The following is a 24,626-nucleotide window of genomic DNA, read 5'->3' as shown; positions in this document are numbered from 1 at the left end:
AAACTACATCGTACAAAATGTACATATATAATTAAGAAGAGGAGTCCATTGACGATTTGCCTAATATAATGTAAAAAACAATATCATTTATGTTTAATAAACATACCGAATGTATGGTATATGTATATAAAATTAAATCCACTTTTTTTCAACTTTTTTTTCTTGAAAGCAGCTTTTTTCAGCTTTTTTTTTCGCTGTTCCACCTTTTTTTGCTCAAAAAAAAATGACATCACTGTCTGTTAACTCCGACAGGGCGAAATTCCTCTGTATGGTTGGGCGAATATCATTGTTGTTTTTGCTTCGAAATTCAAAAGTTGTGCGATCGGAATCGGTCTTGTCTGAAAAATCAAATAGCATTTGCAGGTGAGTTTGTTTACTTGATTTGGTTTCTTTGGCTGTACGTGGGCGTAAGTTGGTAATTGATTTATAAATTTGAAGCATTGTTTAGCCTAATAAGATTAATTGACCTAACCACAGGAACTAAATCTTTGTTATTCTAATTAAACAAATCGTTGAAAGATGCATTAAACCGGTTTTATAACATGTTTTGATATTAGATGGGTCTTTAAATGCAATGACCTAAACCTGATGGTATCATAGACACACCCAATAAATTTAAATATTCTATATACATACTACAAATTGAAATTTGCATAATGACGACACTTGTTTATGTGAAACAATTTAATGTTTAATTAAAACAAACATTAGTCAGTCAGAAAATAAGCGGGGCCTTTTTCAATTGAAAGTTTTCCTTCTTTGGGCAGGGGGCAAGGCAATGCGATAAGCAATTTCGAAAACAAACCCAAATCGGTCAGATATATGTATGTATGTTTGTCACGTCAAACATTTCAAAGTCAGAAACGAAAAGTGAAATGCATGTTTATACACAGTGAATGAAAACATTTATATATAGAATATATATAGACATTTATAGTAAGCATTTGAATGCAATTTAGTTGTTTGACTTTGCACATTTATATATATAAATTGAGGACATTTTCTATTTATCATTAAAATCAATGAAAATCTTGCTAAAATAAAAAATTAGATGTCAGACAAACTCAACACGGCTTACTCATTTGGAAACCCCATTTATTGATAGATAAGAATCAGATAGGCCAGAATATGAATAATTGCTCATACTTTTTCGTGTAATTCACTCTTTTTGAAGTGCCGAATTGAGAACAACTAATTTAATTATGTTCTCAAAGAAATAATCTCATTCATTTCATTAGTCTCTGTGACTATCGCATAATCTCCACTCAAGTGTTTGTAAAAGATTCCCTTTCATTTCTTATCTTTCAGAAACGAATTGCATTTAAACAAAACATAACCCCCACACACTAACAATTATGGCAAATCCATTGTGGTTTATCTTCTGGCTTTTGGTCTTCTGGTTCGTTTCGTTCTTTGTGGCATTCTTCTGTGCCTTCTTCTACATCTGGGTGTATGCATTCGCCTCGTGCATTCCCGCCTTACAAGTAAGTGTTATATCAAGTCAATGATGTCATCATTCGTGTATACCCATAATTCTTGCGTACAAATGGGTGGGGTGGGGGAGGTGTTGGCCACTATCACTATCGCGGCAACTGTAGATTTTTAAGCAATTATTCATTGTGTCGCTTATCAAACGTTTCCATCCGGCAACGGAATTCCTACGCCAAGTAAATGGGCTTACACTGTGATATCTAAACTATATACTATATAAATATCCATGTGAAATGTTCGTTCTGTTTTTAGTTGAATTTTTCTAATCACAACTTTTAACATTTCATTTTATTTAGGGCATTGCAGATATATTACTTCAGGGCGTGCAGTTCCCATTCTATTGCGGCAAGGCTATGCTGGAGGGAAAACCGGCCTTTTAGGTCTCATAAATCAATCTATGCTCACACTTCTTTTTACACATAAGCGCATCATAATTTATATGTATTTCTAACTTGTCAGCAGCCTTCTTTTTTTAAATGATAAAGTGTAATTAATTGTTATTTTTAAAAATGGTCTTTTCTTAATCAATCGCTAATGTAATGTTAGCCTAGACATTGACGAATCGCCAGCCACTTTATTGAGGTGTTCCAGAGGCGTGACCGGATTACAGCCATCCCGTTCCTTCTGTCAAGGGCATGAGCAACGTTTTGAACTGGTTCCAGAGTGCAATCAGGAGGACGGCGATGCTCCACGTCACTTTGTAGTGGAAGCCACCGTGGCAATCTGCTGACTAGAGCCAGGTCCATCGGGAGCTCCGGCAGCAGCAGAAGCTAAGAGATCTAGGGCAGGGGGGCCGCCAGGGGTTTCCTCCTGCTCGCTGATAGCGCGCAACTCCAGCTCACCAATTAGTTGCATTACGCGTATTTTACCCTCCGTAGCCAGCTTTGGAGGAAGGGATTTGACTGTAGCGCAAATGCTATCGAAAAAGAGTTCAAGAGACCCGCGCTGCTGTGACTGGTATTGGTAGGGCACTGTCAATTGCCGAGATGCACACGTTTCTGGTTGACGCGGACTTGTGGTAAAAGAAGTGACGGTGGATGCTATGGGCGTTATAGTCGCCTTTGAGCTGATCTCATTCGACTGCCCAGCTATTGGTATTGACGCTGCAGATGCTGCTGCTCCTTCAGCCGCTGTGCTGGCCATCTTTGCCAATGGAGCGGCTATCTTCTTTATGGTAATACGGCATGGCGTTGTCGAAGGCGGCGGTGGGATTACCCCAGTTCCTGACAGCTGGCAATGCGGCATTTCATTAATTGACACGTGAAGTGGCAGATAGTCCAACATGCCGGAATGTTGTGAGTCTGACTCCGAATCACGCCTTTGCTGTTTTAGTGGCGGCTCCCCTTCACCGTCATCGTCTTCGTCTGCTGGAGGATCAGCCTCATCACCATCCGCCTCAGCTGACTCTTCTTCTTCATCATCCTCGTCGTCGTCGTTCTCATTGTTCGTGGCTTCAAAGGGCAACATAGCCTCATCATCATCATTGTAATTCCATTGCCTTTTAGCCTGCTTCATTTTGGCTTTTCTCTGGGCATTCTCAGAGTGTTTCATGCTGCCCTCATGTTTGCCCAGATCCGAGCGCTTAGCACTCAGCCTGCATTCGCATACAGCACAGAATACAAAATGAGGATCGGTCTCGTCCGGCACGAGCCATGGATATATTGATTGGTATTCTGGCTTTGTTTTGGGTCTTGGATACTTGAGCTGGGCGCAAGGCCTCCGTGGCCGGTACTCTGAGCGTAAAGCATCACTAAAATAAATAGTCAATGCTGATTAAAATTTACTCCAATCGAATAGTTAATAGAACTTACAGTCTTTCCTGAGTTAATCTTAAATTTGACATTTTTTAACTTTTTTCTTACAAAATATAAACAATTGGCACGCAGTAAAAGGACGCGACTCTACGATATCGTTATCGATTTTACGTTCGATAGTTTTTTAGTGGTGGCACTATCGACAAACAGAATCTGGCTAATATCTTTAAAAATAAAACTTTGAATTCTAATCCGTAATTATATAGTCGAAAAATTAAGGGATAGTCTAGAAAAAACTTGCCAATTATTTTCCAAGAAATTTAAATTGCATTTGGAACCTCCAACTTTTCCAACCTTAAATGTAAAATACACAGCGTGCTTTATTTGAATATTTATTTTCAAAAGGGTTGTAAACGATTAATTATCACTTTTAGTGGAGATTGGATTGTCTTTAATTTTCCATATACAACTCAGAAGTTTTGCGATCTAAAATAGATTTTGTGTATAGCTTAAAATCCCTCTCAATTCGTAACAATTTATCGACATCCATGTCTCACACGAGCAGCTTGTTACATCCCTATATATAGTAGTCGTCCCTGAATTTGCGAAAAAAAAAAGTTTCACTTCGACTGAAATATTGTGGCTTTGAGATTTAAGTTATATGGAAATCAGCAAACCGAAAAAGGGACTCTGGGATTGATCAGAACAGAGTTTCTCAAGTGAAAGTGACGACGAACGATCAGACACAAAAAATGCAAACTGGAAGAATAACCGCGTCTCAAAATCTTCCCGATGCCGGCAACAAAATGGCGTCAAAAACGATTCAAGAACACGAGCTAAAAATCATGGATGTGGAGGGAGCCGTGACAGTCTGTGAAGAGCCAAGCGTGACCATTGAAGTGGACGAAGATTCCGGCGAAGATGTGGATAACAACAATGTGTCCATCATGCTAGCCGAGCTTGAGTCGTCCCTGAATGGGAAGTCTGCTGACAAGTCACTGGATCCTCTAATGGAGGAAACCATGTCGGCCAAAGTAGAGCCCAGCGAGGATGAGGGCGAGTGCAACCCTTACCACGATCCCATGGGCTTGCTGTCACGCCTAGACTCCAATCCGGAGAACGATAGTCAGGACGACGACGACGATGTGAGCGCTGATGATGGCAGCAGCGGCATCAGCTTAAAGTCCCGCAAACAGAGTGAGTTCTCACGCTGGCTTATTTGGATGAAACGCTGGCCGTGGCTGCTCCATGACGAAACCGATGGCATTTACGCCTATTGTCTATACTGTAATACGACTCTTAGTGTGAACAAGCAGACAAAGTTTATCAAACAGCACAACTTGTGCATGTATCACCAGGAGAGGGAGAAGAACTACTTGGCCTTTAAGCAAATGGAGGCCAAGAAGAATGAAACGTAAGTGAAGACCAAAAGATGAATATTGATAGCGCTTAATTCAACTCTTTTTTTGTTCCTTCAATTAGCACCGATGATGACGAAGTCAAGCACGAATTCGGGACACACAGCTATGTCGTTGCCATGAAGAAGAAACGTTTAAGCGAAGTGGATGCATTTAATAATTTCAACTGGGAACGCTGGCTGCAAGAGCATGACTGGCTGAAGCGCCACGAACCTCAGGGGACAATCGGTTTTTGCAAAGTCTGTAATGTCTCCATGAATGTGGAGTTTGTTTATCTACGCAAGCGCCATGAGGCCAGCAAGGCCCATCAACATAACCAACGTCAGCAGGGTCAAGAGAAGTCCACACGGAAGCGTAAGCGCTCGGCCAGCACATCATGTGACGAGATATCCCAGCCTAGTCAGGAGACCAATGTGTCGAACGGACCGGTGGTTAGCATTGCCGATGGCGAAATGGAGGCTGGAAGTGACCCGAGCGCTTGGTGTGAGTTTATACCGGGCACAAAGTATCAGCAATGCCGCTGCACACTTTGCAATATCCGTATGGTCATTACCAGTTTCTTGCGCCACTGCAAGACTAAGGGACATTTGAGTAATCTCGAGGGCTATAATCAAAAGGATCAGTAAGTATCCCTCCCTTCCGATTCCTGACTTGGTGTAACTTTTCTCTTTCTCTCTAGACCAGATAAATATGGAATTTGGGCTCCGTATAAGACGGCACATCCCTGGATGGTCCCCGATCCTGAAGACTCAAGTTTGGCGTATTGTACCTTCTGCTGCAAGCGCTTTATGTACGGCCACTCGGAAATCAAGCGCAAGGTGCATGAAAATTCAGAGAAACATTTGGCTGCTATGGGCACAGGAGCCAACGAAGGTGCTGCTGCTGAGGACACGGCCAAAGAGATTCCAGAAGCGGAACAGCGGGCTCAAACTGAAAGCGACGACAGCGGTGACAACGATGATCGTGACGAAGATGATGACGATGAAGACGATGATGATGACGGGGCATCCATGTCACGCAAGAATACAAGGTAAGGGCGAAATATTTTCCTATTTGGATCGTCTTTTGAAGAGAATTATTAAACTTATAGACGCCGTGGACATGGCAAAATCAAGCAAACAGTGCGCCATTACTCTTGGTTGGGCTTGTCGAAGGATCGCAAAGTGCAGCTATGCAAATTTTGTCGTGTGCGCTTCCGGAACGAATCGGACAAGGCTCGTCATGAATATAGTGAACGACATAAGCTCCTGGTGAAGCAGTTTCATAAACGAAAATACGCACGTCAAGTGGAATTGCGTCGTCTGCGTAACGAACAGATTATCCAACAGGAGAAGATGGACGATGTTGAGGAGGACAACACCGAGAAGCCGGATTCATCGACTGAGCAAAAACCGTTGAATCCTGCTCAGATGGTTAAGCCACTGCCTCCTACGATGAGGGGAAAAGTTATGATCTGGAAGGATCGATATCCTTGGCTCTCGTATAAAAGGAACGAGGAGCGTCCGAACTATGGGTGGTGCAAACTCTGCGAGGTATCCGTCTTTCTGCCCAGCTATAAGTTTGCCTCGAAACATCAGCGCACTTCCAAGCACATACGACTGCGTCTTGAGCGCAAACGTATAGCCGTACAGAGCGGGAATGCAGAAGAATCGACAGCGTCAACACTAAGTGCCGGCGAGGCTAAGCACAAGGCGGCTATGCAGGAGCTGCAGGATAAATATGACTGGCTGGAACCAGATGCCACCGAGGAGAACTACTGCCATTGCCGCATCTGTGAGACGCGACTGCCCATTAAAGTGTTCTATTTGCGACAGCACGATGCATCCCGTAAGCATTCTGAGAATCTGGAGCGTCTTAAATCCAACAACGTGTCCAACACGACAGCACCAGAGGCAGAGGCTGAAACTCAGCAGCAACAGCAACCGAATCAGGAAGCACCAACCACGTCCCGTGAGCGTGAGCATGACTCTGACGATGATCTTAGCCAAAAGTATGTTTATCAACAAATTTATATATGTATATATATGTCTCATTGACTCTTATATTGCCTCTTTAGATCCGATAGCAGCACTGTGGAACCCCCACAGAAACGATCGCGTCGTTCGAATGAAATGCGTCGCATTATTCGTGCGCTCCGTGACTCTGTCGGTAAGCGACAAGATGATCGAAACCAGTTGGACTTGGCCAAGGATATGATTTGTTCGTCCTTTGATATTGTAACACGCCTACGAACTTTGGAGCGGGATCAAGTACCATCAGAGTCAGGTGCAACGCCTCAACCAAAGAATACCGAATCCGTAAACACCGAACCACGGCACGTTATGGATCTCTTTCTGGATAGTATATCGGCCACCATGAAAGACTTGCCATCCGACCTGGCAGCCAAGGGTAAAGCAAAAATTATGCAAATTGTTTGTGATCTAGAAGTGGAGGCCATGCAACGTAAAGCACCCATACCACAACCTCCACAGTCTTCGCCTACTAATCCGAATCCACCAATGGAGACACCACCTGTAAATGAAACACCTCGATCACCGGACACGATCAGTTGCTCGGAAGCAGCTGAAGATGAGGAGTTAAGTGATGAGCCAGTAATAGTCAACAGCACAAACGGCAATAATCTGAATCCCAAACCGTTTGTGACAACGACAGAGTTGCCAGAGATTAGTATAACGTCGCGACAGCAACGCGAAAGTGTTCCACCTAAAGGCAACAAAATAATATCATCGCCTCTACTGCCACATCATTCCGTCTTGAATAGGGGTTCTAAGGAGGCGCAGTCTCCTGGAAGTTTTCGCTGTCTAAGCAACACCGTTCAGGTGACCAAAGTTCGTGCCGATGGTGCCACCCAGGATGCAGTGCGTTGTGTTCCCCTCGACAAGCTGACTATGGGAAATCGTAGCAACGGGATCTCTCCAAGCAAATCCAATAACAACGAGCCTAACAACAGTGCCAACCCATCGTTCCTTCGTAATTTCCGTGTTAGCAATGGCAACGTAGCCAAAATGTCCCCAATGCCAAAACCTAGTACTCTTATGGTCCGCCTCAGCGGTGGCAATCCCACACTATTGACAAATGGAGGCACATCGGGAGTATCCCAGCAACATCAGGCCCCATATCCGAGGACTCCGAATTTAAATCAACAAAGAATACATCCTAGCGGCCGTTGAAATTGAAACAGTCAAATGACTAAAGTTTCCCGATTTGGGGTTTAAACTAAGCATAGCATATAATTTTTTTTTCCTCCTCTCCAGTGTCTTACATTAAAAAAAGAAAATGGAAAATGGAGTATATATTAGGTAATATGGATGACCGAGTTTTTTTTTTTCTTTCCCAACTCTTTTTAACCGTTTAGATTAAATAATTAGTATTATAACAATTCAATTTCCAAATGAACTGTTAAATTGAAAATTTTTAAGTTCTATTCTTGCGCTTATAACAAGCTACATTGTTAATCTTAGGTTCGATTAGTTTTCTTCATTCATTATGCAAATATATTGTCAGCAAATTTGCCTGCCATTTAGCATGTTATCTTGAAACCCAAAACTAATCACATTAATCCAGAGATATTTAACACCTGTCCCCAAAATAGATTGCATAAGGTTGTTGTTAAAAGGAAATATTTCAAAATTTCTTTTGAAATAAACCCATTTTTGTTCTCTTATGAATTCATGTCATGTAATGAATCTTTGTAATGATGTAATTGAGGAGATATCCTCTATTATCCTCTGCATATGAATAGTACACACACACACACACACACACACACAAACACATATGTTTAGTTATAAATACAAATATGATATATATTCCAGCACTTCAAAAACTGATTAATTAATTGGATTTCATTATTGGGTATTTTAGCCCCACTTAGTGGAGAATCCACAACTTAAGCTACAAAAATATTCGTGTTCAGTCGATACAATTGGGTGATTATAATCATTGAGGTCGTTGTTGCGGCTCTGCCGCAGGTAAACCATTTTGGAGCACCATTCCAGGTTTCTCATCGCTTGTAATGGTTGACAATTCAATCTCTCGCCTATCGCCGAGCAGACGACGAGTTGAGCTGTTCATAAAGGCATTCTCGGGCATCTCATAAGTTCCGCTGCCACTAGAAACTGCTTGTCCCGTGGGCATGCTAAGGGATTTCTGTGTTTTATCTGATGCCAACATCTTGGGTGTCTGTTGCCTTTGCTCGTTGGCCTCCAGCGCCTGATCAATTGGTGCCGAACGCGTGTGCAACGGAAACATGAATTTAACGTCAAGAAAACTGCACAATTCCTCGATGTTATCTAGAGTACGATTTAGTTCTTCATTACTCTTTTTGGCCACATGCTGGCGCACAGTACCCAAATAGTTTTGCAGCTTATTCCGTGCAATTTTAATAACTGTCTGCGCATTCTTCAGTTCCAATCGAAGTAGCTCAGGACTCTGTTGCAAGTATTAAAATATATATGCTGAGATAATAAATGATAAGTACTTACATCATCAAGGTAACCATCCATGGCTACGCGATGGGCATCTTGCAGTTTGGCCAATGCCGAGGCATCAGCGGCATTTCGTGTCTGCATGTAGGTTATTTGGCGATCTATTTGGCTGCTGCTGGCGGCACTTGAAGTCGTCGTTTCCGAGTTAGTGCGCTCGCGGGGCTGCATTTTAGTTGGCTGGGACTGTGTCGGCAATGATGATGGTGACCCACTGGATGGCACGCTATCGGCGAATGACACGCAGGTAAAGGCATTGGCTGGATAATCAAACTGTTTGGGATTCAGCATATTAAGAGCATGGCGGAGCACCATATTGACATCCACATTGCCAGGATAACGCATTAAATAAGTCATTGATGTTGTATAATCACTTAAAAGCACTGCAATATTTAAATATGAATCATTTGATTTCCAAGTTGTATAGTTGGTTTTACCCACATTTATCACGTATATGCACTAGCATAGCCACTAGTATATAGTTGGGTAAGTCAAACCGATCACTATCTGCAAAAATGGCATCCCAAAGGAGAAGCAAATCCAGCAGCATAAACTCACGACCAAAAAGTAGACGAAGCCATCGTCTGTTGAAAAGAAATTTTGGATTTACTTAAAGTTTGAATAATTTGTAGTTTCAACTTACATGCCGAATAAGTGCAAGGGAATTTCCTTTTTAAGTAGATAATGATGCAAGTGTTGATCCTGTTTGGCAAGTATTTTATCCCGAATGAAATTGAGCTGACTGATAACCTCCACCTCAGATGGCTGCTCGTTGCTTGTGTCGTCAGAAGACGATGAGGGAGATGTCGAGCCCTGTGAAATGAATGTCCAGCGATAAGTGGCCCACCCACCCGACAAAAGTTTACATTTTTAAATGAATCATAACAAAGATTAATAATTCAAACAAATAATCTGTGGGGTTATTCCCCATACAAATATATATGTCAATATTTAACCACTCACATCGCCCTGAGTTTCACTATCCGATTTGTTTGACAATGGATTGGAGACGCGATAATATGATTCCACCGAAGACATAAGTCGCGAAAAAATCGAGCTAAAAGTAAAGAAGAGGCATTGTATCAAGTCCAGCGATAAGCTCATAGATTGATTGTCACTTACTAGGTGTCTGCCTCCAGATAAGCAGGGTCTAGCACAGTCAACAACGTTGCATTTATATCAGTCTTGGCAATCTCGCTGAAGTGCAGCAGCGACTGATGATCGCTGTAGATTACAAATATAATGGGGGCCAATATCTCATGCATACCCTGGCGATAGCACATGTAAGGATGCTCCCGGGCATAGTAGAACAGTATGTTTGTCATGGCATTCTGAATTAGGGCTTTGCGGAAGAAATCGACACCGGGAAAGGTTCGTACCACATCCTGCCGTATAACGGCGAATAGCTCCTGGTCACCAAAGTATTGATTCCATATGCTTTTCGTTGACTGCGACAGCGGATCATCATCATAGGATGCAGCCAGCTCATGGGGATTGCACACATAATCTATCCGAAATTTGTCATATCTGCTTCGTTGTTGAAGTCGCTGACTGTGCCAGCTACGATGATCCGAATTCAGAACCCGCAGCAGCAGCGCCCAGTTGATGCTGCGGAATTTGGACATCTTCAAATCGCCATTAAAGGCTGCAAGGCGTAACTTTTCTGGATTGTCATCCAGATTGCTCAACAATTGCTCCCATTCTTGTCTATAGCGCTCCACAGAGTTCATTGCAACAGCCTCAGCCACAGGTTCAAAAGTCTGATCTCTCTCCTCGCGTACGTTTGTCGTGACGTCGCCTTTGGAGCTCGGCATATACAATTTGATAGCTTCAATTCCGCGCACGGTCATGTCATGGCTTCCCGCTGGTTGTGCACTAAATACAATCAGTATCAGTACAACATAAACGCGAGATTGTTTGTATAAATACTTTCGATTTACAAGTAAATTCCATATATAGCGGTACTACTCTAACAATAATAGAGATGCGCCACAATTGTAAATATTTAAATATCGCACTATCCACTATCTTTTCACTAGTCAGGTCACTAAATAATTGTAAATTAATAAATTAAAGTTTGAAATTGTCACTGCCTAAGTGAAACAGTAATAAGATACCTGATGCCTTTTTTCTTTGCTTATGCTTATATATCCAGAGCTAAGGCAATGGTTGGTCATTCATGACATTTTATTTCAGTAGTTAAAAATATACTTATAAATATAATTCAATATGGCTAGATTTCCAATTTAATGTATATGAATTTGGAAGAGTAGTTTTGAATATATATAATTTAACATTGAGAAGTGTTCGCCTGCTGTCCGCTGTCCATTTGAGGCACTGTTCGATAACACAGAAATGTTTGTAATGCATGTCGCACTATTTCAAAGACCGTTATCACGTTAATCAACACTACTTCGACTAATTCGACTGGCGCTGGCGAAAAGTTTTCGCTGATTAAAACGGATTTAAAATAAATGAAAAAAAAATTAAATTAAAAACGCAAATTAAAAGGCAATAAACTGCAACCAATTGCATCTATAATTACTGTGATAGCAACAAGTATATTGAGCAAGCAGGAATTCAAATCAGAATTTACCCACCCACACACACACACATAAGTTCACACACACGCCCACACACACACAAACATATTGGCTTGAAGCAACAACAATTGTGGCAAAAAGGAAAATCAGAAGCAACAAATAAAATTTGTTAAATCAAAAACTTACTGCTTCAAATCGATATTGAAGAAAATGGCACCAAAAGAAAGAAATATTGCGATGATGGGCTACCGCTCAGTCGGTGAGTTATTCCAGCTTTATTTATTTCGATATCTGTCTGTGTGAATGTTGCTATTGCTGTTGTTGCTGTTGCTGTTGTGTACTGTAATTGCGTAGTATTTTGACAACAGCAACAACAACTACAGCTGACGAATAATACATAATAATAATAATTACGCTTTATTTTAGGTAAATCATCGCTAAGTATTCAATTCGTTGAAGGACAATTCGTGGACTCATATGACCCGACTATTGAAAATAGTAAGAAAATAATTTTCACTGAAATCTGAATTTAACTTTGGCAAAAAAGCCTTGTAATTTGTTAAACCACAATTATCATTGTATAGTTCGTCTACGGGATGTTTTCTACCAGCATCATGATGGCATCATCATCAATATAACGTTTTGTAGCTTTTTATTAAATGAATCATTTTTTTCTACTACTTTCAGCATTTACCAAGGCCACACGCGTTAATTTACAGGATTATGTAGTAAAACTGGTCGATACAGCTGGCCAAGATGAATATAGTATATTCCCTGTACAATATAGCATGGACTTTCATGGTTACGTCTTAGTTTATTCTATTACAAGTCAAAAATCTTTTGAAGTGATTAAAATTATTTACGAAAAACTTTTGGATGTTATGGGCAAGAAATAGTAAGTCAAAAGAGAAGAAAAATTACTGCAAAACTATAAAAACGCATAAATTTCTTGATATTTTTCAGCGTACCTGTAGTGTTGGTAGGCAATAAAACTGATTTACATCAGGAGCGCACAGTTTCACATGAGGAGGGTAAAAAACTGGCTGAATCCTGGCGAGCAGCATTTCTCGAAACATCTGCCAAACAAAATGAGGTAACTTAAATTTTCCAATTCCACAACAACTATTTACAATAATAAATATTTTCAATTTAATTAGTCTGTGGGCGACATATTTCAACAATTGCTAATGCTAATTGAAAACGAAAATGGCAATCCCCAGGAGAAGAGCAGCTGCATTATATCATAAAAAAATATAAAAATGAAAGTTGGAAACACTAAACCCCATTACTTTAAGTCAAACAAAAAAACCAAAAGCAACCCACACAAATTAGTCGGTCTTAAGCAGTGATTGCCCAGCAATCACGCAGTTTCTTATGTTCTTTTTCAATGTGAGGTTTAGCATAAAAAAAAATAATAAAAGAAATGAAAAAACACAAACAGGTTTATATAAGTTAGTGCATATTTTTTCAACACAAAACAAATCAGTTACAAATCTTAAAATGTTGCGAAAGAAGAAAGAGTACACTTTGCTTTAGTTTCAATTTTATATATAATTTATTATTCAAGTAAATAAAATAAAAAATTATTGAATTTTTTTTAAAGAAAAGAAATTTATTTATTTATTTAACTTTTTTGTTTGTTTATTTCTTTCAAAACGAATATGTGTACTTTTCAAAAGTGATGGCTCTAACGGAAAAAATTTAATGGTAGATTTAAAAACGATAGGTTTGTAAATTTCGATAAATATTTCGCAAAAGATATCATCCCTATTGAGAACAGCTGATTCATCTCTAAATGTGTGTTTGGCTAGTTTTATTTTTGTTTTCAATCCATTAATTTAAAAATGGAGATCAGAATTAAATGGAGTATGTGTCGTAGAGCTGGGAATCCATCGATGGTTGCTCCACTCGATATTTTTTCCATCGATGGAAAAAACCATCGATACTATCGATGGTACCATCGAATATTTAAACGAGTTATTCAACATATATATTTTGGTGTCGTTTTTCAATATTACACAGTTTCAAATATTCATATGTCTATAATCATCTATACGAATTATCTAGCGTATAATTTAACTATAAGTTAGCCCTTTATAAATTAATTCAACCAAAAATATATTAAAAAGACTTAAGCTTGTAATTTCTGAAATATTCTTAAATAAAAAAACAAAATGTATAGTTTCAAGATAAAAACAAAAGAGTGACGTCCTAAGTCCAAAAAACGAAAACTAAAAACTCTTTAAGCACAACAAAACAATGGGCGATTTCCAAACTTACTGCTAATAAGAGGTTCTTATTTTAAAAAAAAAAAAAAAAAAAAAAAAAAACCTTACAAAAACTTGTCCATTTTACAAGAGGAACTGCCAGGGTTAAATAGGTACTTTGATAGAATTAAAGTACGTAGACCTGTATGTAAAGAAAGGCAGAAAAAACAATACATTGCAATTTACTTACACCCATGTTGGACCCAAAAAGAAATTCGATATATCGACATCGAAAAATTTCCATCGATTTATCGCACTCCATCGGTTCCATCGATAATATCGATGGTGCCATCGATGGTTTTCCCAGCTCTAATGTGTCGTGCTTGCACAACAATTCACAGCTCTGATTTACAAAATTTACACAGTCTGGACAGTGTGTATGGCTTTTATTTAAAAACTTACGCCGGCCTAGAGGTAATCCGCCTTCCTTGTCTTCACCATTCAAATCCATATTATAAAAGTTCTCTAAATTTACAGGTTGATCCAACAGATGGTCTACCGGATAAAATCTGCTCGGATTGCGTAGAAAAGCTAGAGATTATGCATCATTTTGTTGAGAAATGCAAACAATCGAATGAGTATCTCAAAAATCTAGTATTATGCACCATTATAGGCCATGATGAGGAATCCAATGCCAAAGTGGAAGGACACTCCATAGATGGTGATGATTGCACCACCAGCGATTTTCTGGTGGTGTCACAGGATCCCACCAACGCAGACAGGCAATCCCCAGACGACGATAGCAGTTCCAATGATTATAGCCCCAGTGATTTGCTAATTACAGCCCAAGAAGATCTCACACAATCGGATGAAATTCCAGAACCTGGAACACTTTCATCGGATGTAGTCGATTTAGGTGAAGCCTGCAAACCATCTAGTTATCAGTTTCAGTTTAATTGCTCCACGTGTGACAGTTTGTTCCCTAATGAAAACCAGCTTTTGGTCCACACTCGCAGTCACCACCAACGCAAGGACAAGAATTTCGAGTGCGAGTGAGTTTGATAAGACCAAGAAGGAAAAAAGCTTTATTTAAACAATAAGTTTTCTTTTTACAATAGACTCTGCTTGAAACGCTTCAATGCCGCATGCAATTTAACTACACACATGCGGACACACACGGGCGAGAAACCATTTAAATGTACCTTTTGTGAACGCGCTTTTGCTGATCGTAGTACACTCAGAAGACATGAAAGGTATAACCAAGAACCTAGTGACCACCTTGTGACTAACGTTGCAGATGTTAATAATTGATTTTATTGTAGGACGCACACCAAGGACAGGCCGTATGCGTGTAACATATGTGGCAAAACCTTTTCACTCTCCACCTCCCGAAAGGCGCACATTCTCTCCCATTCTGGGAAGAAACCACACAATTGTTTGACCTGCAATAAAAGTTTCTGTTTGCCTCACCAACTCAAGGCTCACCTGAACTCGCATGCCCATCGACATGAAATCGATTTTCAAAAAGAAGATTAGATCCTACAGTAAACCGTGTTGTTTAATTCAGTTTATTGCGGTTTGGGAAGATTGTTGGGCTGCCTTGTTTCTGTGTGTCAGCGTTTGGAGATGCGCTTTTAGCTGATGCAGCAAAGTAAAGGACTTGGAGCAAATGTCGCAACTGCAAGAATAAGGATCAAATGCAGATTAGAGAGAACAATTTAGGTGATAAGTTTAACTCAACTCACTTGTAATTTTTTTTCCCAGAATGAACGAGACTATGATTTTTCAAGATCGTTGAATGGGTGAATGTCTTTTCGCATACTGCACATTTATATGGACGCGTATTCGTATGGACCCGCTCATGTCTCAACTTCTCACTCCTATCGGAGAAGCTTCGATCACAATATAAGCATTTAAATGGGCGTTCTCCCGTATGGCGACGTATATGAGCACGCAGTTCTCCCATTTGGCGGAATGACTTGTCGCATAATCTAGTTTAAGAAAGGAAAAATCAAATCATCGAATGAAACAGAAATCAAATACAAGTAATTTGATGTTTAATTTAAACCTACTCGCACTGATGAGGCTTAAAATCCGTATGCGCTGTCGTCTTATGGGCCAAAAAGGTAGATTTTGTCTGATACAAATTACCACAGATATTGCACTCATATTTTAATGGTGCATCGTCCTCGAGTTTTAGTTCCTGTTGATTTTCACCTTTGGTCTGATGACGCTTAGATTTCAATTCAGGATCAGGCTTGCGTTGACGACCAGGATTCTGTTTGGGCTCGGGAGAGGGAACAGGCGATGACAAAGGTTCATCGAATTCTTCGTCCTCAAAATATATGTCATCCTGAGATGGAGATTTTTCCACATTTGGCTCCCCAACTAAACTTTGTGGGGCATTTAGATCACTCTCGTTTTCAATGGATACTAATTGGTCAGCTGGCTCGTCCACACAATTGTAATTATCCAATTCCATTTCGTTATCCACCTCCACTATAAATTGATCGACTGGAAATTCTAGTTCTTCCCCTAAATTAGAGGCACCCGAACCAGCGGAGCCTTCCCAATAAATTTCAGAATTTAGACACATTTGACGGAAACGAAGCCACATTCGCAGATATTCGGAGCAGGAATCACAGACCATTGAGGGCATTTCATCAGATTTACGCAGCTATGAGAGCATTAATCATTTTTATCCGCAACTAGACTCTTGATTTTGAACTCACCTTAATACCACAGCAGCATTCAATTTGCTCAGAGATACTTATTTTAGAAAACTCATCCTCATCCGGCACTTCTTCGAAAAGTGGGAGCATAGCATTTTCTTCGGAGTCACCCAAGCAAATTCGGCACTTTAGGATTACAGTAGACATTTCGCACTATTTACTATTTCTTCTCTCTCCAATTCGTTTTTGTTTCTCTTTTTATGAAATTGTGAATGAAATATTTGTTGTTGTTTTTTGATGCACTGAAAAATAATAATAATAAATGCAAATAACAGCTCTGTGTCACTGCAGGCTGTTAGCTAACAGCTATCGATAAGAAACTATCGATAGTTATATTGCGCTGAACCTCAAACGTTTGCCAACACTATTTATTTATGTTTAAGACAGAAAATTCAACGCTATTCAATACTAAGAAAATTTACAAGTCATCGAGTAGGAAAAGATCAGCGATTTTTGTTATTTTACGTACAAAATATATTTCAATTTTATATAGCATTTACACCACCAACAACTACACAATGGCTCAGACTCTTGAGGACAAATCCATATGGGAAGATGGGGAGGAGTCTTTGGGCGAAGACGTGATGCGTATGTCCACGGATGAAATTGTTAGCCGGACTCGCTTGCTGGACAACGAGATTAAAATTATGAAAAGCGAAGTGATGCGTATTACCCATGAAATACAAGCCCAAAATGAGAAAATTAAGGACAATACGGAGAAGATAAAGGTGGGCTCAACTAAAATACCAAGTAAAAATTAAACAAAAGCAATAACAAACGTTTTCTAGGTTAACAAAACATTGCCCTATCTGGTGTCTAATGTCATAGAGCTGTTGGATGTGGATCCACAGGAGGAGGAGGACGATGGTTCGGTTACCGTGCTGGATAATCAGCGTAAAGGTAAATGCGCCGTGATTAAGACATCTACACGGCAAGCATACTTTTTGCCTGTCATTGGCTTGGTCGATGCAGAGAAACTCAAGCCCGGCGATCTGGTGGGCGTCAACAAGGATTCATATTTAATTTTGGAAACGCTGCCAGCTGAGTACGATGCTCGTGTTAAGGCCATGGAAGTGGATGAACGACCCACAGAGCAATATTCTGATATTGGTGGTCTGGATAAACAGATCCAAGAGCTTATTGAAGCTGTGGTGCTGCCCATGACACATAAGGAAAAGTTCAAGAATTTGGGCATACATCCCCCCAAGGGTAAGAAGCAACACATATTAATGGCATACTTAATTTTCTTATGAATAATCTTATCCTAGGTGTCCTGCTGTATGGTCCTCCGGGTACTGGCAAAACATTGCTGGCTCGTGCTTGCGCTGCCCAGACCAAATCCACCTTCCTCAAGCTGGCCGGCCCTCAGCTGGTTCAGATGTTCATCGGCGATGGCGCCAAACTGGTACGTGATGCTTTCGCCTTGGCTAAGGAAAAGGCGCCGGCCATCATTTTCATTGATGAACTGGATGCCATTGGTACAAAACGTTTCGATTCCGAAAAAGCTGGCGATCGTGAAGTCCAGCGTACTATGTTGGAGCTACTTAACCAGTTGGATGGCTTTAGTTCAACAGCCGACATTAAGGTTATAGCTGCTACCAATCGTGTCGATATCCTGGATCCAGCCTTGTTGCGTTCAGGACGCTTGGATCGTAAGATTGAGTTCCCCCATCCCAATGAGGAGGCCAGGGCCCGCATTATGCAAATCCATTCGAGAAAAATGAACGTTAGCACCGATGTCAATTTCGAGGAGCTCTCCCGCTCCACCGATGACTTCAATGGTGCTCAATGCAAAGCGGTTTGTGTGGAAGCCGGCATGATTGCGCTACGCCGTTCGGCCACATCGGTGACACATGAGGATTTCATGGACGCCATTATGGAAGTACAGGCCAAGAAGAAAGCTAATCTTAACTACTATGCTTAAGTTTCGAAATTTGTTCGCCTACAAATAAAAACAAAAAAACTATCAATATTAAATGGATTTATCAGTACAACACACATATACACATACAGATTTATATATACAGTCACATATAAATTCTGAATTGTTTTTTGTTTGAGTAAGATATTTTTGAAATATCTAAAAAGAAAGTTTTGTGTTTTAGGAATTTTAAAAAATATTAAATCAGCGAAATTAGATGATAAATATTTACAGGCACACTCTCTAATTAAACTAGAAATAGGATAAGCTCCCATTATATTATGTTATTACAAATCAGTGGGATCGAGTGCGTTGGCGTTGGCGTTCGCATTCGCGATGGACGTCGCCGATGATGTAGAAGATGCTGTTGAGGATGCACCAGCAGTCGCAGATGAACTGCTTGGTCCTTCTGTTGCTGTCGTGCTGCCTCTAGAGGATGTACTCGCCGTTTGATCGGCAGTGTCTGCAACTCCTCTCGTTGTTTCTATTGGCACTGCAGCAGCTGCCGGTGATACAGCTACTGGATTCACCTGTGCAGGAGCAGCAGCAGGAGCAGCTATCTCATTAGCTGGTTGCGGTGCCGCCGGTTCCGGCTGTTGAAATGGTCTTCTTGTATACATTATAAGCGCCAGGACTAGGGTCAATATGGTTATCATATATAAATCCCAATTGGCCGCAATATTTTCATCAAGATAAAATATGAATCTGTAGGGCGTCTATTAAGGCCAAACAAATTATGGTCATTTAAATGAAAACTTTACAATGAATAATTCTTTTACCTCTTTAATGGATTCCATTTTGGCCAGCATTTGAAGTTTAAACAAAGCTATGGCAACTGGAACCTTGGCATCCGAATTGGTTTCGGCTGCCAAATCATATAGTCTTTTAGCCAAATGCCAATCCTTCTTCATGCCCAAACCCTGCTCATGCATATATCCCAAATTGAACATTGCCTGAGCGTTATATTGCTGCTCTGATGCTTTTCTGATGATGATAAAATAATATTGTTAGTCGCTTATTATTTGAAATGGAGCTAAATCGGAGGTACCTGTAAAGGGCAGCAGCTGTCTCAAAGTCCGTGGATGTGCCCCATCCATAGTAATAGTAATCGCCCAGTTTAACCTGAGCAGCCGAATAGCCTTGGCCAGCTGCCCGCTTCCAATAGTAAAATGCACGAATCAAATCCTCATGGCGATCATTAAAGACATGCACCTCCTCGCGATCCAACAAAAAGGCCGCATTACTTTGGGCCACCTCATAGCCCACCTCAGCCATTAAAGCATACTGCATGTAGGCCTCGTCGATGCGATTCTGTTTGTAGTCACTATAGGCATGCATCAATCGGGTGCTCCAGCGTCCCCGTTCGGCCACATTTTTGAAAAACTAAATTGGAAATCGAAGAAGTTAGGCCAAATAGCAAGGCTTTTATTTTCCATGCCAACTCACCTCGACAGCTGCTGGACAGGAGCGCAACATGCCCATGCCGTAGGCATGCATTACACCCAGATTATAATAGGCCAACACATGACCGGATTGAGTGGCCAAATTAAAGTATTTCATGGCCAATTTGTAATCGGTTTTTACGCCATTTCCAGCTGGTAAAAAATCAAATAATTAAACTAAACTAAATCCTAAAAGGATGACAGAATACATACTGAAATACATGGTGCCCAGTTGGAGTTGTCCGTCCACCCAACCTTGATCCGCTGCCTGTGTGAAATAGGATAAGGCCTTATTGGTATCCTTGGGCATTCCCAAACCCTTTAGATACATAAGTCCCAAGCCACTTTGGCCTACGGGATCTCCCATTTCCGATGCCTTGGAGAAATACTGTAAAGATTGATAGGATTAATAAGATAATCTCTAAGCATTGCCATGTTAGAAACGTACCTTGAAAGCTGTCTCATTGTCGGCCTTTATTTGTTCACTACCCTCGAGATACAGTTTACCCAGGAATGCAAAGCCAATGGCATTGCCTGCATTGGCGGCTTGGGTAAAGTATTCCAAAGCCTTTTGATGATCCTGTTGTATGGCCTTGCCGCCTTGATAATAAAGTTGGCCTAGGCCGACCTGTGATTGCACATCGCCCTTGTCGGCCAGCAGCTGATAGTAATCCACGATTTCTGTCTCATGGCTACCAGGATTCTCCAGTTCATCAAGTAGTCGCACTCGATGTACAACAGGTCCATTGGCGAATGTCACTCTAGATGCTACCTTCTTGGCCACACGCTTGTATTGGACCAAAGCCTTTTCGCAATTGATGGGCACGTTGATGCCATATAAGTAACGATAGCCCAGGGCCATTTGAGCCAATGTATCATCACCCAGTGCAGCCAAAGTGTAGTGGATCAGAGCTTGTGGTTGGCTCACATTCTTTCCGCCCACGCCGACGGAATAGAGGAACGCCAAGCCCATGTGTGCCTCGGCAACGCCATCGTTGGCCAAACTTTCAAACTCATCGGCAGCATGATGGAAATCAAAACCCATCCAATGACCCAGCAACACGGCCCAGGCAAGTTCCGCTCGGGCTTTCAGATGATTAAAGGCTGCCGCCTTGCGCAACAAAGTAAAGGCTACACGTTTATCTGTGCGTGGTTTGGCCAGCATATCCATGGCATTTTCATACATGGTTTGAGCTAAAAATAAAAAATTACAGTTTGTAATGTGTTAAGCCTTCTTGGAAACTAAGCTCACCTTCCACTTGCTCTGGAGTTAACTCTGGCGTCGCAACGGACAGGCGCTGTGCTTCTAGTCTTTCGATTTCCGCCTTCAGCTTCTCCTGTTTCATTACACTATCGTTCCACAGGCGCTCAAACAAAGCCGACGGCAACATCTTGGTGCGTGGAGCAAATTCGGCAGATTCCTTTGGCTTTGCTGCCTTCCGGTCATTCTCCCCAGGCGTCGTTGCCGCTCTTGTTTGATCTTCCTTAACATTAACGGTGGCTGTGGTAACCTCTTGAGCTTCGGCTGCAGCGGGCGGGTCTGTTACGGTTCGACTGGGACCCTGCAGCTGCTCACCATTTCCATTCTCAGAGTCATCCGCTCGCAACAGCTGACCTGGCTTTGCAACCATCAGCATGAGAATGCACAGCCAACATGCAACTTTCATCGTTCTGTGTGGGTATAACTTTTGGTGGCCAAAATGTCTATAGTGTAAAATACAAATTTTATTAACATTAGAAAATATATTTCCAAATTTTTGGGCTGTCTTCTTCGTCTATACTTCAAGTGTGTGTGTGTGTGTGTGTAGGCTTTACTTCTGACGTGTTGTGTGTTGTGTTATTTACTTTTTCTTGCGGCCACCAACAGCAGGCAGTTGTGTTGGAGTTTGGTGGCTAATTGATAGCGATGGAGTACTTTATGTGGCCCGTGTTATCACTAGCACATTTTAGATAAAGATTGCATTCGTTCTTTCAGTCTCTAAGTCTTTAAATTTTTAACTTTTCACACGTAAGAAGAAATAATCAAAATCGTTTTTTTTTTTTTTTTTGTTGTTACTAGAGGTGAGCGATATTTTCTTACCCGCGACTTATCACAAGCTGAACGGTGAATTCTATTAAAAAAAGTGATGTGCTGGTATTAAGATTTTTTATCAATATTCCATTATTAATAAATTGTTTTATTTTTATCAAATATATATGTAGATGAAATAAACACTGACAAATAAAGAAAAAAGGCATTAGTTTCACTCATTTCTCTAGAAGCTGTAAATAGAGTCACGAGAACGTGACTGGTGAAGCGATATTCCAATCAAGATCCATCACTATTAACAGTGTTGTAAAACTGTCATAAAATAACAAAAACAGAGACATTGGTTTTTTGTTATGCAAATATTTAAGATTTTTCTGATTACCGCTGTATAAATTGGGGTGATAATTACCCGAATATACTAATTAATATAAGAGGTTGACGTAAAGGAACCGTGAATCACTATTCTGCCCGCCAATACAAAAATAAAAGGCATGGAGATGAGTGTAAGTAGCATATTTAGTGCCAGACACCGCTCTATGACAGCGGCAAGCGCTGAAGCGAAGCAGAAACCTAAAACCAGTTTCAATTCGAGCTTCACACGAGACAGACAGTTGGCTATATACATATATAGTTTTGATAGACTGGCTCATCTGTCCATTGGTGAAAGTTTACAGCTGTTGTGCTTAACACACACATATTTTTAAAGTCCAGGAATTTTTTGAATTAAAAAGCTCTTCTTGTTCCTTTCCAAAGGCTGCTATGCTAGCAAGAGTTTCTTTTTACCCCACCCTGCTGTATAATGTCCTTATGGAAAAGGCCACATCCAGGAATTGGTATGATCGGATCGATGACAATGTCGTATTGGGGGCTCTGCCCTTTCGGAGTGAGGCCAATGACGTAAGTAAGACAGCGTCTTAATTTACAAAAATATAGAATTCTATCTATCCTTTAGCTAATCGCAAAGGAGGATATTAAAGCAGTGGTATCCATGAACGAGGACTATGAATTGTCGGCGTTTTCAAATAATTCTGTTAAGTGGAAGAATCTAGGCGTTGAGTTCCTTCAACTGGCAACCACGGACATTTTTGAATCACCCGATCAAAATAAACTTCATCAGGGTGTGGAATTCATGAATCGTTTCTTGCCACTGTCAAAACGCATAAGTGGTTTGAGTACATCGAACGACGAAAAGGAAAACGTGGGGTCTGTTTATGTTCATTGTAAGGCGGGAAGAACGCGAAGCGCCACATTGGTGGGATGCTATCTGATGATGGTAAGATTCGATTACGAAATATGAGTATATGGGAAAGTGATAATAATCTTTGATTTGATTATAGAAAAACGGATGGAGCCCCGATCAGGCAGTGTCACATATGCGTCAATGTCGGCCGCATATATTATTGCACACTAAACAATGGGATGCCCTACGGATATTCTACACAAACAATGTGGAGGCAAAGTCATGACCCAACACCAATTGTCACAGTTTATTATTTACATAGATAGATTAGACCATTCGTAACCAAAGGGTGCCTCTGTTTGTTGTTAACTAATTAATTTTAGTTGTGAATACATTTTTGTCGTTTATACAATTTTCTGTTCGTTTTTTATTAGTTTACTGCTTAGCTTCACATCTAATCTGATGAATAAATATATAACTGGGATCGCTGTTGGAGACATATATTGGCTTAATTCTGCTGGCTGCTGTCCTTGCCCTTGATGGCCCAGAAACGCTTAATGCCATTGGCTAGTCCCACATCATTCTTGATGAAATAGAAGAGACCGCCCAATGTTGCTACTGACAGAACAATCAGGGCGGCGTGGGCTCCCTTGGACACAACATTGCCCACTACTTGTGGACGTAAGTAGTCAACAACCATAGCCTCCACACCCCTGAAACAATTAGGAATCAATTAAATAGAACGAAACGGCATACAATTGTATTAGGACCTTACCAATGTGTGTGTATTACCACAGATATGGCCATTAGGGCATCCAAAACCTGGGAAGGAGCCAGGAAGGCAGCTGGAATAACAGCCAAAAGTCCTGCGGACACAAAACGTTCCAGAGTCCACAATGCGGTGTGGCTGGAGCTCGATGAGGCCATGCGGCAAGGAGCACTCATCAGAGAGACGGGCTAAAAGTAAAATTAATTATCTAAAGCCTTTACTTAAACGAATTAAATCCACACTTACTGTCACATTCTTGGCCAGAGCTAGCGGTTTAACCAAAGCCTGACGTTGCGAATTGGCAACAATTGTGGAGTATGCATTCAATGGCGTGATGCGCGCCGATTTTACGAGATTTGCGGCTAATTAGAATGTATCCAAAAGCAATTGTTTATGGTTATATAATGTTTGTCGTTTGACCATTTAAAATCAAGCATTACAAATTTGCATTCCAAAGTCAACTCACCATTGCACCGGAGAGCGCCACGCATTACCAAAGACATGGACATGATTTATTAATATTAAATTATAAACTTGTGTGCTGAAATGACAAAAAAAACTTTTGCTTTTGCCTTGCCTTACGCCCTGACACAACAGCTGATGTAAAGTACTAACTCTGGTGTTGAACAGCGCACGAACAGTATTGGAAGGTACAA

The 24,626-nt window shown here is 40.8% G+C and overlaps 11 protein-coding genes across 12 annotated transcripts; 6 read left to right on the top strand and 5 right to left on the bottom strand.

The window, feature by feature from the left end:
• The first annotated feature begins 294 nt into the window (after nt 1–294).
• Nucleotides 295–2,001, top strand: LOC6649685. Its single transcript, XM_002072250.4, has 3 exons — nt 295–363; nt 1,309–1,484; nt 1,788–2,001. The coding sequence occupies exons 2-3, from the start codon at nt 1,356–1,358 to the stop codon at nt 1,869–1,871; spliced, it is 213 nt and encodes a 70-aa protein (XP_002072286.1). The 5' UTR covers nt 295–363; nt 1,309–1,355; the 3' UTR covers nt 1,872–2,001.
• LOC6649684 (protein suppressor of variegation 3-7) lies at nt 1,709–3,395 on the bottom strand. The gene is made up of 2 exons (XM_002072249.4): nt 3,303–3,395; nt 1,709–3,241 (listed from the first exon to the last, which is right to left on the bottom strand). The coding sequence occupies exons 1-2, from the start codon at nt 3,332–3,334 to the stop codon at nt 2,185–2,187; spliced, it is 1,089 nt and encodes a 362-aa protein (XP_002072285.1). The 5' UTR covers nt 3,335–3,395; the 3' UTR covers nt 1,709–2,184.
• A 412-nt stretch (nt 3,396–3,807) lies between these two features.
• LOC6649683 (protein suppressor of variegation 3-7) lies at nt 3,808–8,331 on the top strand. Its single transcript, XM_023179831.2, has 5 exons — nt 3,808–4,659; nt 4,728–5,285; nt 5,343–5,693; nt 5,754–6,653; nt 6,720–8,331. The coding sequence occupies exons 1-5, from the start codon at nt 3,998–4,000 to the stop codon at nt 7,831–7,833; spliced, it is 3,585 nt and encodes a 1,194-aa protein (XP_023035599.1). The 5' UTR covers nt 3,808–3,997; the 3' UTR covers nt 7,834–8,331.
• A 112-nt stretch (nt 8,332–8,443) lies between these two features.
• On the bottom strand, nt 8,444–11,116 carry LOC6649682 (TBC1 domain family member 5). Its single transcript, XM_002072247.4, has 6 exons — nt 10,270–11,116; nt 10,111–10,204; nt 9,791–9,960; nt 9,589–9,731; nt 9,148–9,530; nt 8,444–9,094 (listed from the first exon to the last, which is right to left on the bottom strand). The coding sequence occupies exons 1-6, from the start codon at nt 10,995–10,997 to the stop codon at nt 8,603–8,605; spliced, it is 2,010 nt and encodes a 669-aa protein (XP_002072283.1). The 5' UTR covers nt 10,998–11,116; the 3' UTR covers nt 8,444–8,602.
• A 700-nt stretch (nt 11,117–11,816) lies between these two features.
• Nucleotides 11,817–13,240, top strand: LOC6649681 (GTP-binding protein Rheb homolog). The gene is made up of 5 exons (XM_002072246.4): nt 11,817–11,949; nt 12,117–12,188; nt 12,378–12,585; nt 12,654–12,783; nt 12,848–13,240. Exons 1-5 carry the CDS (start codon nt 11,901–11,903, stop codon nt 12,935–12,937), a joined length of 549 nt encoding a protein of 182 aa, XP_002072282.1. The 5' UTR covers nt 11,817–11,900; the 3' UTR covers nt 12,938–13,240.
• Nucleotides 13,241–14,062: 822 nt separating this feature from the next.
• On the top strand, nt 14,063–15,446 carry LOC6649737 (zinc finger protein 813). Its single transcript, XM_002072245.4, has 4 exons — nt 14,063–14,371; nt 14,435–14,949; nt 15,016–15,150; nt 15,220–15,446. The coding sequence occupies exons 1-4, from the start codon at nt 14,240–14,242 to the stop codon at nt 15,431–15,433; spliced, it is 996 nt and encodes a 331-aa protein (XP_002072281.3). The 5' UTR covers nt 14,063–14,239; the 3' UTR covers nt 15,434–15,446.
• A 3-nt stretch (nt 15,447–15,449) lies between these two features.
• Nucleotides 15,450–16,849, bottom strand: LOC6649736 (transcription factor Ouib). The gene is made up of 4 exons (XM_002072244.4): nt 16,630–16,849; nt 15,970–16,574; nt 15,643–15,888; nt 15,450–15,575 (listed from the first exon to the last, which is right to left on the bottom strand). Exons 1-4 carry the CDS (start codon nt 16,774–16,776, stop codon nt 15,461–15,463), a joined length of 1,113 nt encoding a protein of 370 aa, XP_002072280.1. The 5' UTR covers nt 16,777–16,849; the 3' UTR covers nt 15,450–15,460.
• Nucleotides 16,850–17,044: 195 nt separating this feature from the next.
• On the top strand, nt 17,045–18,599 carry LOC6649735 (26S proteasome regulatory subunit 6A-B). The gene is made up of 4 exons (XM_047009277.1): nt 17,045–17,061; nt 17,123–17,357; nt 17,418–17,838; nt 17,898–18,599. The coding sequence occupies exons 2-4, from the start codon at nt 17,148–17,150 to the stop codon at nt 18,551–18,553; spliced, it is 1,287 nt and encodes a 428-aa protein (XP_046865233.1). The 5' UTR covers nt 17,045–17,061; nt 17,123–17,147; the 3' UTR covers nt 18,554–18,599.
• Nucleotides 18,594–22,153, bottom strand: LOC6649734 (protein sel-1 homolog 1). 2 transcript variants are annotated; one of them, XM_023179843.2, is made up of 8 exons: nt 22,073–22,153; nt 21,245–21,696; nt 20,441–21,186; nt 20,206–20,380; nt 19,997–20,145; nt 19,599–19,933; nt 19,330–19,534; nt 18,594–19,266 (listed from the first exon to the last, which is right to left on the bottom strand). In XM_023179843.2, the coding sequence occupies exons 2-8, from the start codon at nt 21,657–21,659 to the stop codon at nt 18,838–18,840; spliced, it is 2,454 nt and encodes an 817-aa protein (XP_023035611.1). In that variant the 5' UTR covers nt 21,660–21,696; nt 22,073–22,153; the 3' UTR covers nt 18,594–18,837. The 2 variants fall into 2 exon arrangements, with proteins under 2 accessions (XP_023035611.1, XP_002072278.1); XM_002072242.4 differs by lacking the exon at nt 22,073–22,153 and adding an exon at nt 21,838–22,032.
• A 233-nt stretch (nt 22,154–22,386) lies between these two features.
• On the top strand, nt 22,387–23,613 carry LOC6649733 (phosphatidylglycerophosphatase and protein-tyrosine phosphatase 1). Its single transcript, XM_002072241.4, has 4 exons — nt 22,387–22,524; nt 22,775–22,918; nt 22,974–23,294; nt 23,359–23,613. The coding sequence occupies exons 1-4, from the start codon at nt 22,513–22,515 to the stop codon at nt 23,485–23,487; spliced, it is 606 nt and encodes a 201-aa protein (XP_002072277.1). The 5' UTR covers nt 22,387–22,512; the 3' UTR covers nt 23,488–23,613.
• LOC6649732 (succinate dehydrogenase [ubiquinone] cytochrome b small subunit, mitochondrial) lies at nt 23,605–24,577 on the bottom strand. The gene is made up of 4 exons (XM_002072240.4): nt 24,437–24,577; nt 24,217–24,332; nt 23,977–24,158; nt 23,605–23,914 (listed from the first exon to the last, which is right to left on the bottom strand). Exons 1-4 carry the CDS (start codon nt 24,477–24,479, stop codon nt 23,710–23,712), a joined length of 546 nt encoding a protein of 181 aa, XP_002072276.1. The 5' UTR covers nt 24,480–24,577; the 3' UTR covers nt 23,605–23,709.
• Between the last annotated feature and the right edge of the window lie 49 nt (nt 24,578–24,626).

The sequence above is a fragment of the Drosophila willistoni genome, chromosome 3R (assembly GCF_018902025.1).
Source record: "Drosophila willistoni isolate 14030-0811.24 chromosome 3R, UCI_dwil_1.1, whole genome shotgun sequence".
Classification (NCBI taxonomy): Eukaryota; Metazoa; Arthropoda; class Insecta; order Diptera; family Drosophilidae; genus Drosophila; species Drosophila willistoni.
Note: the sequence above shows the minus strand (reverse complement) of the source record. Positions and strands in the feature narration are given on the sequence as shown.